The 15,478-nt window shown below is 40.3% G+C and overlaps 1 protein-coding gene across 3 annotated transcripts in view; it reads right to left on the bottom strand.

Moving 5' to 3' along the window:
* Positions 1-15,478, bottom strand: part of USP15 (ubiquitin specific peptidase 15) — a 77,356-nt gene that overhangs the window by 48,166 nt on the left and 13,712 nt on the right. For 2 of the 3 annotated variants that reach the window (XM_018561599.1, XM_018561597.1), the window contains exons 3-6: positions 11,170-11,300; positions 7,123-7,249; positions 6,597-6,742; positions 4,952-5,010 (exon numbers count right to left, since the gene is read on the bottom strand). In XM_018561599.1, coding sequence (XP_018417101.1) covers positions 4,952-5,010; positions 6,597-6,742; positions 7,123-7,249; positions 11,170-11,300 — 463 coding nt within the window. Of the gene's footprint in view, positions 1-4,951; positions 5,011-6,596; positions 6,743-7,122; positions 7,250-11,169; positions 11,313-15,478 lie in introns of all 3 variants that reach the window. The other variant, XM_018561598.1, reaches the window with a different exon arrangement.

Consider the following 15,478-nt stretch of genomic DNA (forward strand, 5'->3'; position numbering starts at 1 on the left):
ATGGCGTGTCAGTGGGTGGCCATCTTCTCTAAGTAGATGAACCAGAAAGACCTAATGTAAGCTCATTAATTGATTGAAAATTAAAATATGATATCCTGGGGCACAGTAGGAACGGTAGAATATATTTGGGGTCCTGGGTGTTAGTCACTCACTTCTGGACTGGTAATTCTGGGATCTGGGAAGTCATCTTCTTTAGCAAGGGATCTAGAAAAAAGTAATCTTAAATACTGACCCACAAAATATGACCAAGTACACCAAATGAAAAAAAAAAGCTTAAACCTGCATACAAAAAAAAGTGATTACAGACTGCCCAGAAAGGACTATCTGAAGCAGGATCATCTTCTGGTCAGCCAAAATTATGCTGGTAATGTTGGATTTTGTGGGCCATCTTTAGTAATTGAACCATAAAAGCCTAAAGTAATCTCAATAATTTCACAAATTTACAAACTACAGTATATCCTGCGGCACAGTAAGAATGGTATAATTTATTTGCGGGTCAGTCACACTTAACGGAATAATGCCTGGATTTGTACTAATACTACATATTTATAGCCCTAACAGTTTAGCCAGATGAAACAAAGTGACATTACTACATACACTTAGCAAACTGTTGTACAGTTGGCTGATGTTTATATTGTTCTACTTAAGCTGGGTTCACACCTAGGCATATCGAATATGCGCGTTTTTACCGCGATTCGTGGTAAAAAAAAACGCACGACAAACTCATGTTTCCAGGGCTACCTGGCTGTATCCCAATGGGTACGCGCGGCAAATACGCCCCAAAGAAGCTCCTGTACTTCTTTGGGCGTAGGGCGTTTTGCAGCGCGTTCCTACGCACTGTAAAAGGCCCAGGTGGGAACCATGCCCATAGGCAATCATTGGTTTTCACATGTTGAACCTTTTACAGAGCGTAGGAACGCGCTGTAAAACGCCCAAGTGTGAACCAGGCCTTAAGGTTTAACTCGTTGGCTTCAAAGAAAATGTAAATTTTTTTGAAATCTTTCAATTTCTAAAGAAACCATGTGTTTCTCAAAATATATTAATAAGGATGATGTTGATAATGAAGACCTCAGTGATATCAAACATAGCATGTGAGACCTGTCTTATTTGTTGCTATTAATGTATATCATGTGAAAATTGCCTTACTTATTGCTACAGGAGGAGTTTGCATAACCATACCTCCCAGTCTTCTACATATACAATCGTTTTGCAGGGCAAACAGTACATCTTACCCTTGCATGCACTCAAGTGTCTTGTGAAAGATTTAATTCAAAGTAGAACATTTTAAAAATACAGATGTAACGAACTTACCCGTCCTCCAGTTCCAGGTCTTCCCTCGGCTCCGTCGGGGAACCAGCGACGTCATCAGCAAAGACATCAGGCGGCTCCTCCCCCTTCCTCTACTTAAGGTCGACAGGTTCACTTGCATGGGGTTTGTGCAAGTGTGTAGGACGCCAGGCAAGGACCTCCTAGTCTCCACACCGAACCTATTACTGTTGGGTCGGACGAGTGCCCCCTCTATCTGGCCTCAGCAGCCACTTCCTCCCACTCAACCCAGGCATACTGAAACTCCTTCCAGTGACTTCCTCAGCAACGAATCCCTTTATATGGGGAAAACCAGCAATTCATTGAATAGCCTCTGGGTGGCACTATGGGACCGAATCCTCACAAACTGCAAGTATACAGCATCAGCTATTTAAACCTTATTCAATTGACTGTTTCAAAGCAATTACTTCCTATGGGATAACGACTTTATCTGTACCTTATGCCACAAAATACCAGGTTATCGATATAGTGCTACACCAGATAATAACCTGCTACCTCCTTCCACTAACTTTACCAGATTGCGTAACTTAGAAACGCCATACGTTTCAATCGGCTCCACCAATACTGAAGCTGAGATCCAGTCCAACCCCACCAGACGGGCCTGGTACATTACAACAGATTATGGTCAGGCTCTTGTAGAATGTCTTATCTTACTAAACACTCAGGTGCAGTTCACCTAAATTTTATAGTGGACTGATCAAACAATATTCTGTAAATTCTATTTACTATCTGACAAAGTCTATCTCTCACAAAATGGTAATCATTGAAAGCAACTTTTACAGGGTCAAAATATTAATCCTGTAGAGCAAGCTTCTCAAAAAAAGTTGCAGATGACAATAAATATGGTGTGCAATTTCTCATCTTTCCTTATAGTTTGATGTAGTGAGTAACATATAATTTACAAAGTGGTAGCTGTGCCAATGTAATCATTGTGAGAAAACAGAATGGTATAGGCTGGAATCACCCTTTACAGCTACTAAACAATACCTAATCTAGTACAAACAAAACCTCAACACAATGGCTTTGAAATACCCAGCTATAAAAAGCAAAATGTGTGTACAGTAATTACAGGATGGGAAATCAATTTTCCTGCTCTTGTCTGTGTGTGTCACATAATATTTTACATAATTACTTATGATGGCAAACTGTATTACAAGTGCACTTTGAATTCATACAAGAAAAGCAAAAAAACCCACTAATTGTGAATTCTTATGTTGCTTTGAATACAGTCAGAGCTGTGACATAGCACCATCTGTATAAAGTGTCTGATAAGGGAATTACAATGGATTTTCACAAAAAATAGACAATGTGTACTCGAAAAAAAAACAGCAGCCCACTCTATAAAGTTTGCAAATTTTCCATTGTGGGAGCCTCATGGAGCCTCAGTCTGTGCTATCTTCTACTTGAACAATAGCACAAACTCTTGTACCTTTTCTTCAAAAAAACTTTGAGGTAAGGAAATTCTTTTAACATTAGTGAAACATATAATACACAGTAAATTTTTATTGTTAAGTGTTCAATAAAACATTATAACACTGATGGCAACAAGTGTATCCAGATTGCCTTGCCTACTATGCGCATTGTTAAATCCATGCTATTCCGGGCTAAAGAGTTTGAGGCATATTGTATACATTTTTGCAGTATAAATATATCCAGAAGGGATGCACCCATACAGTTTTTTTTGGCATCTACTACGAGTGTTGATATTTTTTTCTTAGTACTCGCCGATACAGAGTACCGATACCGTTGCCTTGTGCCCTGATTATCAATAAGTCGGCCGGTGGATCATGACCCATCGCCCCGGCTTCCCGATTGCCTGGGAAGCCGGTGTTCTATCAAAAGAACATCGGCTTCACTTGCCAATGCTGCCTGGCTTCCTGACCAATCAGGAAGCCGGGCGGCAGGTCACGAGGTGCCAGCCGGCTTCCTAATTGGTCAGGAAACCATGTCATGACTCTCCTCCCGGCTTCCTGATTGGCTAAGAAGCCGACTTCACTTGTACGAGGACTTGCCCAAATACTCGGTATCACATCGATACCGATACTAGTATCGGTATCGGTGCATCCCTAATATCCAGTAACTTGAAACCCAGAATAAGAAGAGTGAATGCTTAACCCACTATCACGATCTATCTGAAATGTGCTCTTAGGTGGTACAGCATTACAATGAATCTATAACTTGAGGTCAATGGGCACCATTTTGCTATATGCACAACTGCTCTGACCAGGATTAGTTAAACAAACCATGGCAACAGCAGGCAAGGTTAATGGTCCCTATCTGAGACATGTGGCTGTAGGTTTTACAGTCAATATGCAAATATATACAAAGTTGCAACAAACAACAGTGAATACCTGTAAGCATTAAAAAATACCTGATGCAGCATAAAAGCCAGTTAAGCATCGGTCAGCCTGAGACAAGCTGCACCTCAAATATATTCTGCAGTTTCATTCTCCACACTCCTGTTTAACACTAGTATGTGTTAGGGACACATAAATGTGAAATTTAAATTGTTGTGAATCATAGCTAGAAATGTGCAGGTTTTTTTCTAAGGCTTTCACTTAGACAAAATTTCATTTGCACGTTTTCTTGCCTCAAGCCAATTTATTGGCGCAGCTTTAATTGAAAAAATATCGCAAAACATAATTTATTGAAGATGCATTGTTTGGAAAGCTTATTATATAAAACAGTGTATTTTTACATCAGCTCCTATATTTAGTTTGTTCAGCTTAGCTTTGAAATTGAAAGATAGAAGCTGATTGGTTACTATGAGCAAGTGCTCCAGATTTTGCCTGCTCCAGTTTTGGACAATTACTCTCAATGTATTTTTAATATAAAATAGGTTGCTGCATTTCATGGCATTGCAGACTGACCTAACACTTTTGTTTTTTAACAGTACATATACACTGAGTGGCCAGATTATTATGACCACCCCATCAGTACTTCATTGGGCCACGAGATAACTCCACGAGATGACTTCGTTTGGCCGCCTCTTGACTTCACGAGATGTTGAAAGGTGATGCGAGGAATCTGACACTGCACTGTTGCCCTTCTGTTGTCTTGTACCAGTCTTGCCACTCTCCATTCTGCCCTAACATTGACTAGTCGCTGACGGCCACAATTCACACGTTCAGACCCAGATTTTGGGCTGACAGTCCAGTCTTTAAACACTTTAACAATGAGCCCCTCTTGAACATTTAACAAATTCTGCTGTTTTGCTGATACTCACTCCATGGCTTGAGCGCCAACAATCATCCCACGTTCAAAGGCTGTTAAATCGCGTTGTTTACCCATATCTTCAGAAAAAAAATCACTTCTACTGTCGTGGTAAACAACCTGCTTCCCTATTTATACATTTATAATGGTCTGGCCCTCTAGCAACTTCAGCCGAAATTATAGCTAACTATAGCTAATTTGCCTACAAATGTCAGGTGGTCATAATAATCTGGCCACTCAGTGTAGTTACTAACACTCTTGAGCACATCTCCATCCAGTAGCTATGTTTATACATAATGGCTAAAAGCAATATTAGACAAAAAATTGCATAACAAGCTTAATTCCCCAACACATTCATTAAAACAAAATAATTAAAAATATTGTGTTAAAATAGTTTTTTTTTTAAACTTACTTCGGCATAGAACCTCTTGGCCACTGTCCATCTGGATTTTTCTGTTCTATTACTAGCATCTGTGTAATAGAAATGATAAAAAAAGACAATACATACAACATGAAAAAAAATGGAACTAATTCCATAACAAGGAACGTCGCATATAGTAAGCTACATCCATTGCTGTCTCAGGAAGAAAAGCAATTTAAAAGTAGATCAATGGAATTACAAGCCTATGGATAAAATGCTGCTGTCCTCAGAGGTTATATGGAGACATCTTACTATACTAAAGAAAATGCTTTGTTCTTCTGAAAATACATTCAAAAAGACAGGAAAATGCATTTCACGATGTTGATTTTTCTTTAAAGTTTTTTCCATTTTGCAGCTGTCGCATAATGTTTCTGAGATATTTTTCAAACAAATATTACACAGATCTGCTAGTCTGCACTTTTTTTTTTTTATTGTAGACAACTACAATACACGTCGCAATATTTGCATATCTTTGGTATAATGTAAATAGGCTTATGATTCCTACCGGTACTATGCTTCTATCTACGGTGCATTTAGAGTATATGTGATATTAAAGTCAAAAGCATTTTAAGCTATTTCAAATGCTGATTACATCACTTACAATGGATGATTTTCTTGATGTTTAAAAGTTTTAGCTTCCTGCACAATCAGCTGGTCCCCCAAGCACTGGTCCTGACTTTCTGTTGTAGAGTGATTCCTTTCTCAAGCAGAGTGCTATGCAGTCACCCTTGTGTATGTGCTAGTAAGCTGTGCGTGTCTCCACAAACACAGAAAATCCAGCTACTTCCCTCCACCCTGGCCCCCTCTCATCCAAGCTAGTAGATGAGCAGTTGCTGGAGTCTGCTCTGTCCTTTGATCTTGTACTGGACAGGAAGCTCAGGGAAGCTGAGCTGAGAGACTTGGAAGCAGTCTCTGCTGATGATGATTGTAAGTTTTGGGGCAAAAATGTAATGCTTTGCTGGGCAATATATATTTGTTTGGTCTGGATTCATTATTGAAAAAACATTTGGAGCATTTCATATGAGTTACTACTTTGTTATGTTTATGTGTCCCCACTAGATAGATTAGTCCTCTCTTTTTGGCTTAGTGACCATGGTCACCATGACAGATAGCAATAGAAAATTGATAATTTAAAAAATTGTCATCAGAACAAAAGGTGAGGGGAAATCTTCCAATGGGACACCTGTTTCAGTGTCACTATCTGAGAGGGGAATTCCCCTCACATATAGGGATTTCCTGTTACTCCTTGCGGCTTCCACTGGACAGGAGGTAAGGGAACATTTCCCCAAAAGGAAAGGGCAAAAACAACACATTTTGGCTATATATTATACACACTTTAAAGTAGAAATCCATACAAACAATGCAAACAAGCAAATCACAAAACCATCTTGTTTCCATGTGCAACCAAGCGGTTTGTAATATACATCTATAAAGAGTTAATGTTCAAAAATATTGCTACATGTGCCAAATATTGTGTTATTTTTAAACTGTGTATATTGTTTCTCCTGAACATCTCTTAGTATTATGAAGAAAATACTTGATTTTCCAAAACCTACATGTGAGCTCTTGGTAGACACAGTTTCCATTTTGGTACCATCTTTCAGCCACCAAAAATATCATTTTGTTTAGGTTATACCTGTCCTTGATACAAGCCAGCATCCTGTATAGTGCTTTCTGGTTTATTTAGAGGCTCAAATGTATTGCTCATGTATTTGTTCCACAGTCTGGTCTCTTTTTCATCTGGAATACTGAATATTCTCCTCATCTCCTTTTCAATCATATCTAAAAATGTTAAAATTGACATATGAGTGTTTATGTATGTACATTATGTATATTATTCTTCTGAAAACAATGATTTTGCAATAAGTTACAGAAAACGCAAAACCTACAATAGAACTTAAACATAGCTAGTTATCTTTTGCCTCTTTTCTGTGGCTCACTTACTATGGCAGAGAGACAGATCAAACACTCTGCAATAATTGTAAGAGATCAGATCATTTCATCTACTGCTAGTGGGAACATTCATTTCCAAAAGATCATTATCATTCATAATATTCCTATAAAATGGTTAAATTTAGAGATATGACATTCCTCTTGTTTCTCATCTTGGATAACACTTTGCCTAGTTTTTGTCATGAAAGACTGACCTACAAATGACTTACCTATTGCGTCAGCTTTACTAAATCGCCTTGTTACCACGTTGCTCATATTGCCATTCTCGCACAGTTTAAGTTCAGTTAAGTAAACTTCTACTTTGCAGTGCTTTACAAACATACCCTGTTCAACTACCTGGAAATAAAAAAGAATGATACAAGTCAGTAACAGGAATGAGGCCAGAACATCTTTTCAGAAAGGTGGCTTGGCAATTTACACTGCAGTGCTGGGATTAAGGATCAGTTCTCACTATCATTATGCAGTATAATATATATATTTTCAATTTGAACTGATTCAAAATAGCACCTCTTTCTGTGAGTCTTGTAAATTGAAACCAAATATATAATATATCTCAATGGGAACTGAGGGAGTTAGGTTCCAGGCCTCTCCCTAAACAAGGAATGGTTATAAGTAGCAACTGGTGTAAACTGAAACCCAGTAAATAATGTAAGTCAGTGGAATGTGAAGGAGTTACCAGACAACAGGGTGCCAGTGAACAATAGTGCGCTGTAGTGTTGGGTACATTTCAATCTTGGCACTCATAGTTGTACTGCTAATAGTAAGTTAAGCTCACTAATTACTTTAATGTGTTTACTGTGCCATTAGCAGCACAACTATAAAGTGAACAAATTGAATAACTGGTGCACACACAAAACATGTTCATATTTAAATGTGCTGAAAAGTAAACTGGACTTACAGTTTTAATGTGATCCCTGCGTCTTTTCATGGCCCAGTTGTGCTATGTCTGGCTTTTAGGATATTGCTTTCAGCGGACCCCAGAGCAGCGCCAGCGCCTCGCACACCCCAGCCCAGGCCAGCAGCACCAAAGCCCTGCACACCTCAGGCCAGCTGCACCAAAGCCCTGCACACCTCAGGCCAGCAGCACCAAAGCCCTGCACACCTCAGGCCAGCAGCACCAAAGCCCTGCACACCTCAGGCCAGCAGCACCAAAGCCTCAGCCACTTATAGCATTCATTTTATTCCTGCCCTATGAGTTAGAGCAGGAATAAAATCAAAGCCATTTGTGGATCAAGATACTGCAGTGCATTTGTGGGGGTTTGCGTGCAGGTATAAGGGCTAATGTTGGGTGGGTGAGCCGTATGTATGTAACTTACACTAATATTGCAGGGTGATCCTCCAGCTCTATCCGTTCTGGTTCTGATGTTGAGCAGTATGGTGGCAGGGAACAGCAGATCCTCTGGCAGGACACACAGTGCTTCTGTCCTGCAGGCTGCAAGTGAGGGAACCGTCAGGCAGGAGCTCGGGCACACCATTTAGGGCCTCTCCCGTGCGCCTCTGCACACCAATGTCCTTTAGCCACGTCAGGGAGGTGCGTGGGACAGACTTCTAATCGACAGCCGGCTCGATTGAGCAGTCAATTTAGAGAATAATTTAGTGTGCCAGCAGAGATAGACTCGCCGGGGGTTGCCGACCCCTAGTCTAGAACCATAATATTTATATATTTATAAGCCCAGAAACACTGTATGAAACCCTTTTTTGCTTACTTAAATCTGCTGTCAAATGAGCAACAATGTTGCAACTTTCACAGACCAGACAGTAAAAAACTGCTCTCTGTGCAGCCACCCAGTCTTGTTGCCACTGCAGCAGTGTAAGGGATCATGTACATGAGTGCATGTCCCATTGACAGGAGGTTTTACACAGAAAAAACAGTAAGGAAAATCTTCAAATGTGCCGCATTTCAAAGTAAGATAACTTGATCAGGACTCATAACCAGGTAAACTCCTAACGGAATGTTAAATCATACAAACAAGATGCTGGAAAGACATGGAACGAAAGCACCCGCTACGTTTATTCTTTTGGTGTGGCTGAGCAATTATCATATGAAAGAGTTGGTATAGGTGATGGGACTACTGGACATGCAGCTTCGATATTCCAGAGGATCTCCACCGTCTCCTTGGTTTGTGGTATCAAAATTGCAGGATTGTGAATTGAAGTACCACACTCCATTTAACATCCATCTTTATTCAATGTAGGGTTGAGGGGACAGTATATAAACCCCAACTCTAATGGATTTAATTGGATACTGTTTTGTCCAGTGTGTGAGCAGCCAAAACCGCTGCCGATGAGCTCTATGCATTCTCACACACTGGACAAAAGGTGCAAGTTATCTGGTTCTGGGGATTTATTCACATTAAGTTTTACTAGTCCACGGCAAAACCTTTTAATAGGCTCTGGAGAGGACAGATAATGGCACCTGTCTAAGCTGCCTGGTGTGGGGGAGCTGGAGTGAAGCAAGCTTTACAAAACAAAGCTTTCAAAGAATGACAGCGCAGTTCTTAAAAACCAGCCGCATGTCAGCTGTGAGCTCATATGCTCAGCGGCTGTACCTCACTCACCATTCTGATGAAGAGGCTCGGACGGCGAAACATGTTAGTGGATGTACTCCCTTTCTTCCATGGTACATCTTAAAGGGTTATTAAAGCAAGCAGTAGATATACGCAAAAATGATTTTTTTTAAAACGCTTTAAAAAGAGGTTAAAACTTACCTGTGTCTTCACTGCACGCTCCCATCCGAAAATCTAAAAAATCTCAGGTGGCCGCAAAGGATCTTAGGGCGGGAGCATGCGCAGTTCAGATTTTCGGCTGGGAGACGAGGAGAGACACAAGGTAAGTCTATGGACAGCGTGTACCCGCATGCAGACACCGTGGGACAGGAAGTGCCAGCAAGGACAGAGGAGTCAGTGCTGGATCGGAGACCCGCAGCAGCGCTGGAGGGACATCTGAAAACATCAGGAAAGAAGATGAAGATTGGATTAAGAGACATCATTTAAGGCAAGTGCTTACATTAACATTGGGGGGAGGAAAAAAAAGAATTACACTTTAATGTCACTTTAACCTCTTTGCCAACTTTTGGGACATGCTTGCATATTTGTACCTCATGGTTTTTGCTGCGCTCATGCCAGAGATAACCCTCCCTGCTCACATCTCTCCTGTTGCCAGCCACCCAGCAAGAGTGTTTGGTAAGACTTTGCTCACATGACCGAGTCACTGGGAGTTTAGGTGTTATGCCCTGATCAACGTATCTTGTTGTAAGTGTAATTTCATATTTTTTTATTTATTACAAGGTGTTTTTATCTGCATGATCCAGTGCACTCTGTTTTGTGTTTCTATTCAAGTTTTTGCATAGCCACTGACCAAGGTCCATGTCAGCAGCATGCTAAGAACTACCGTTCCACATTACAGTCCGAAAGAGATGAACTGAGATGCAGCCTGTCACATGATCATATTGTAAGGTAAGCATCTGGAGCAGTTAACATCATTTTGTGACAATAAAACAATAGACTGCCTAGAAGCAGGTGCAAGGGAAGCAAGCAAATTATTTCCAAGCCTGGAGTTCAGCTTTAAATTAGAAATTGGGGTTAAATACTAATACATTTTATTAAACTTAAATAACAAAACCTGTGGCAGGTAGCGGATGGTACAACCTGTCACAAGATACTACTCGCTGTGAATTTCACAACCAAGCACCACTCAAAATGCTTTGCAGTTTTTCCACTTTTGCTCCAGAGAGTTTAAACATGTTCCCTGCCCTTTTCCTCAGTGTACGATGCCTGTTGCCTGACTGACCTACCAGCAGGCCTGGGCACTGTCACTTGGGGTTAGAAGGGCTATGTGCTACTAATTTTGTCATTCTAATTTCCTCAGAAGAAACTAGAAGAGATGCTGAAAATGAAGGGACACCAACAAACATGACAGCCAAATAGGAAAGGCTGTATTTGTACAAAAAACAGGGCATGTAACAGGCTACAAATAAACATAAAAAACAACTGCTTAAGAAATAAATATATATATCTATATACATACATAATCTCAAAGATAAGATACATTAAACAAGGGTGTGAAAATTGATAGTGCATGAAAACTCATTATTGGTGTGGGGTGGAAGCCCCAAGCTAGCATCTGATCATTAATTTGTATGGTGACATTTAGGAAATAAAAACAAACGTGCTCTTCAGCATTCTCCATTGCATTTGCCTTTATAAATGTACCCAAAAAGCCACACAAAGAAGCAGTGTACCATGAACATAAAATACCTTGCGAGATACGGGTTCCTGATTTTCCATCAGTGTGTACCAGCTAACAAGCTTGTTCCATCCTTCGGTAGGCAACAGAATGTAATCAAGCTCATCAATAAGATGTTCCTTAAGAGACTGTGCGTCAGTATCTGCGAAAGAGACTGTCAGCATTTAAAAATTGAGACTAATAACCGGAATGTTTAAAAGAAAAGGCATAGTACAGAATGTAAGTACACAGAACAGCAGCTTCTATAGGTAATTTGCCTATAACAGAGGTTCTTAACTCATGGCATGTGGTGCCTATCATAGGTTTAGATGCTATTCATGTTAAAGTACTGAGTTCCAGTTCACACCATTGCAAAACCCACATATGGGTTTGGTTTTTTAAATGTGGTGTGGTTAAGTGACCCTGTCACCACAGGGCACTTGTAAATCAAGTATACCCTAAAGAAAAGCATACATACTTACCTTTGGCTCAGTGGCTCATGTCTCCAAACTCCGTTACTTTGCTGTTCTCTGGCCACTGCACGTATTCCGCATGCACAAATATGTTTAACAGATTATAATTAAAACTATTTACCTTGTGGTTTTGGGGAGCTGTGAACAGGCATTTTTGTGCAGTTACAACACTATGGTGTGAATAAGTATTAACAGTTCCAGGTTATAGCAGATCAAACATGGACTCACACACGCAGAATCACATATATACACGCAGTAGGTTGAACTTGATGGGCCTGTGTCTTTATTCAACCTCAAATTAGGGCTGCAGCTAACGATTATTTTCATAATCGATTAGTTAGCCGATTATTGAGTTCGACTAATCGACTAATCAGATTTAAAAAAAAAAAAGGGTTCAGTGATGGACTACTAGTTTCTATTGAGATTGTAGTCCATCACGGGATGACGAATGAAAACGCTGACAACGTTTACCATCGTCGATTTTAATCAATTTAATCTAATAATTGTTGCAGCTCTACAGAATACCAGCGGCACACTGCTGAACACCAGCAGCTATAACCTCAAATACTATGTAACTATGCATGTAACAGGCATTTTTGTGCAGTTACAACACTATGGTGTGAATAAGTATTAACAGTTCCAGGTTATAGCAGATCAAACATGGACTCACACACGCAGAATCACATACATACACGCAATAGGTTGAACTTGATGGACCTGTGTCTTTATTCAACCTCAAATACTATGTAACTATGTATGTAATACATAATTTAAAAAGCAGGTCTGAGTATTTAACTATTTGAAGTACTAAAATTTAGGGGGAAAAAATTAGAAAAAAAAAAATGTATACATGCATCGACATTAAAGAAGAACTTCACCATGCCTACCTAAATTTAAATTTCATGTCCCTAATAATTATACCTGTATGAACACAAAACACCATACTCCCTAGTCCAAGGAGTCCAGCCTTGCCTTCCTTGCAGCTGAAGTTCTCCTCACCAACACTTCTACTGCCATCTTGAAACAAGATCCCTTTGCACATGTATAGACATGCCATGGGTCTCTGCCAGGTTCCACAGACTATTGGGGAACTATGTGGTGTGTACGTGAGATCTCAAGCAGAGAAACTGCTTCCTGGGGTGTGTGACAGACATCACAGGAGGCAGCAGGTGGCCGGACATATGACATCCTTGCCCATGCAAAGTTTCAGAAAAAGCAAAAATCGCTCACACTGAGCGATTTACCACGCGATATCGCTCTCCAATGCATGGCCATGGGGCTCTGTCCATCGCTGTTGCGGGTCGTGCGCCGCTACAGCAGGACCCTTTTTGGAGCGGATTTTGCCGCCATTCTAGTTTGCTCAATGCAACCATTTGCGCGATATCGCGCAAAATGCAAATCGAGCAGCAAATCGCTCAGTGTGAATGGGGCCTAAAACTGTCTTTGAATGCGCCAGCTTCAATAAATTTGGTTGGTAAACCTATACCAGATTCTAAAAGGTTCACAAGGAAGTATAGAAATAAAAATCCCCAATCCGCTCTTTCTCCCCCACCCTGTCCAAGATGTCCTCCCAGTAATTGGAAAAAAATCACAGTTCTTCCAGATCTGGGGAAGTGTGTGACATATGGGCAGAGCGTTCTGTTTAGGCTTTTTTTTTTTTCTCTTTTCATATCTCTGTAGGTTGAACTCGATGGACATGTGTCTTTTTTCACCTGACTATGTACTATGTACTATGTAACTATGTTGCTTGCCTTCCCACAATGCAGTTCTTGGGTATTGATCAGCCAATTGCCAAGCCCCACTACTGTCATATGGGTTGGGTGTGCAATTCTAGTGCATTTTCAACAACTGCTGGTGACTTTATAGGGACATCGGTGTTTTATGTTACACATATTCAGGGTGTAACATGGTCACATCGCAATCCCCACCACTTACCTGAATCTTGCCACGGACACAGATTTCGACGCAACTCCTTTGACAGGATTTGTGATGGGAGAAACTGCAAGTCCCACCAGCCACCACGCCACAGCTACACACATTAAACTCACTTGCATGGACGTGTGATGTGTTTTATGTAACGTGTTACTATGCATTTTCCTTTTAATTCTAGAGCAGGAGCCAAATAACTTTATTTTGCTCTGTGTTGTGATGCTTTTCACTGCGTTTTAATGCAGCATGTCCCATTTTTGGACCGATCGAGAACAATATAAATGTTATTGCGCAATCTGCAATTGCTGATCTTCTGAAAACAATAGTTCCATGTCTGCCATGCTATTCAGTAATGTCGGAGTCACAGACCTGGAATAAGTATGTAGATTAGGGGTTTTGACTTTACCCTGACATTCAAATCTCCATTATTTTTACATGTCACTGACTCAGTAAAGCCAGCAGTCAGGAAAGGAATATAGAAAGGAGGTCAGAACTGGAAACCTCTGTATTTCTCTCACTACAAGTTGCCATTAAAAGGAAACTATAAAGTATATTTTAACAAGCATGCATTATCATTGTAATATTTATTAGAAATACATTTGTAAAAGGTGAAGTCCACTTTTAAAGTAATATTAAAGTCAAAAGGTTTTTAAGCTATTTCAAATGCTGATGAAATCAGGTACAATGGATGCTGCTCCTTGATGATTAAAAGTGTGGGCTTCCTGAAGAATCAGCTGGTCCCCTAAGCACCTGTTATCCTGTTTTACAGTGATTCCTTTCCCTTGCCAGGTCCTATGGAGCCACCCTTGCGTGTGCTAGTAAGCTGTGTGTGTCTCCACAAACACAGCAACGCAAGATACGTCTGCTCCCCACTTCTTTCTTCCCTTCTCCAAGCTAGTAGATGGACTGGAGACTGCTCTGTCCCTGGTGACCATGTACTGCGCAGGAAGTTCAGGAAAGCAGAGCCGAGAGATATGGAGCCAGCTGTTTGGAAATATGATGACTGCAAGACCTTGAGCAAAAATGTTGCTGGGGCATGTATATTTGTCTGATCTAAATTCATTATTGAAAAAAATAAAATAAAAACTTTTATTAAAAAAATATAATAAATGCACACAACTTCAAGAAATGTGCATTTTTTATTTCTTTGCATTGGAGCCATAAAACATTGTAACCGTAATCAGTGTATCATGGGTGCACTGCTCTGGCTCCTGTTCGTACCTTGGTAAGAACATTCAGTAACATGGACAGCATGAAGAATGAGTGGACTACAAGTGTGGTGACGTCACCGCACTTGCATTCTATTGAGAACTTTAAGTACCTGTACCACGGTGGCTAATGAGACTTGAAGTTTCCCCATTCACAGAAGATAATTTATCAAAACTGGAGCAGATGTGCATGGCAACCAATCAGCTTCTCTTTCATTTTCAAATCTTAACGGAACAAACTCAAGAGATAGAAGCTGACTGGTTGCCAAGCACATCTGCTCGCTCCAGTTTTGATAAATTCCTCTCACAGATCCCGCAGGGAGAAGAAGCCTATGATTCAGGCAAGTGGGGTAGGGGGGAGTTTGCAATGTGATCATGTACAGGTGAAACTCGAATAATTAGAATATCGTGCAAAAGTAATTGCAGTAAGTGCTGCAAAAGGGGCCCAAACCAAGTACTGAGTACATATGCATGCTTGTACTTTTCAGAGGTCCGATATTGTTCTATGTACAATCCTTGTTTTATTGATTGCATGTAATAATCTACTTTTTTGAGGTTGTAGATTTGGGGTTCTTGGGGTTTTCATGAGCTGTAAGCCATAATCCTCACAATTATGACAAATCACGGCTTGAATTATCTTGCTTTGCATGTAATGAGTCTATCTCATATTTTAGTTTCACCTTTTAAGTTGCATTAGTGAAATAAATGAACTTTGCACGATATTCTAATTA

The sequence above is a fragment of the Nanorana parkeri genome, unplaced genomic scaffold (genome assembly GCF_000935625.1).
Source record: "Nanorana parkeri isolate BGI_ZX_2015 unplaced genomic scaffold, ASM93562v1 scaffold532, whole genome shotgun sequence".
Taxonomy (NCBI): domain Eukaryota; kingdom Metazoa; phylum Chordata; class Amphibia; order Anura; family Dicroglossidae; genus Nanorana; species Nanorana parkeri.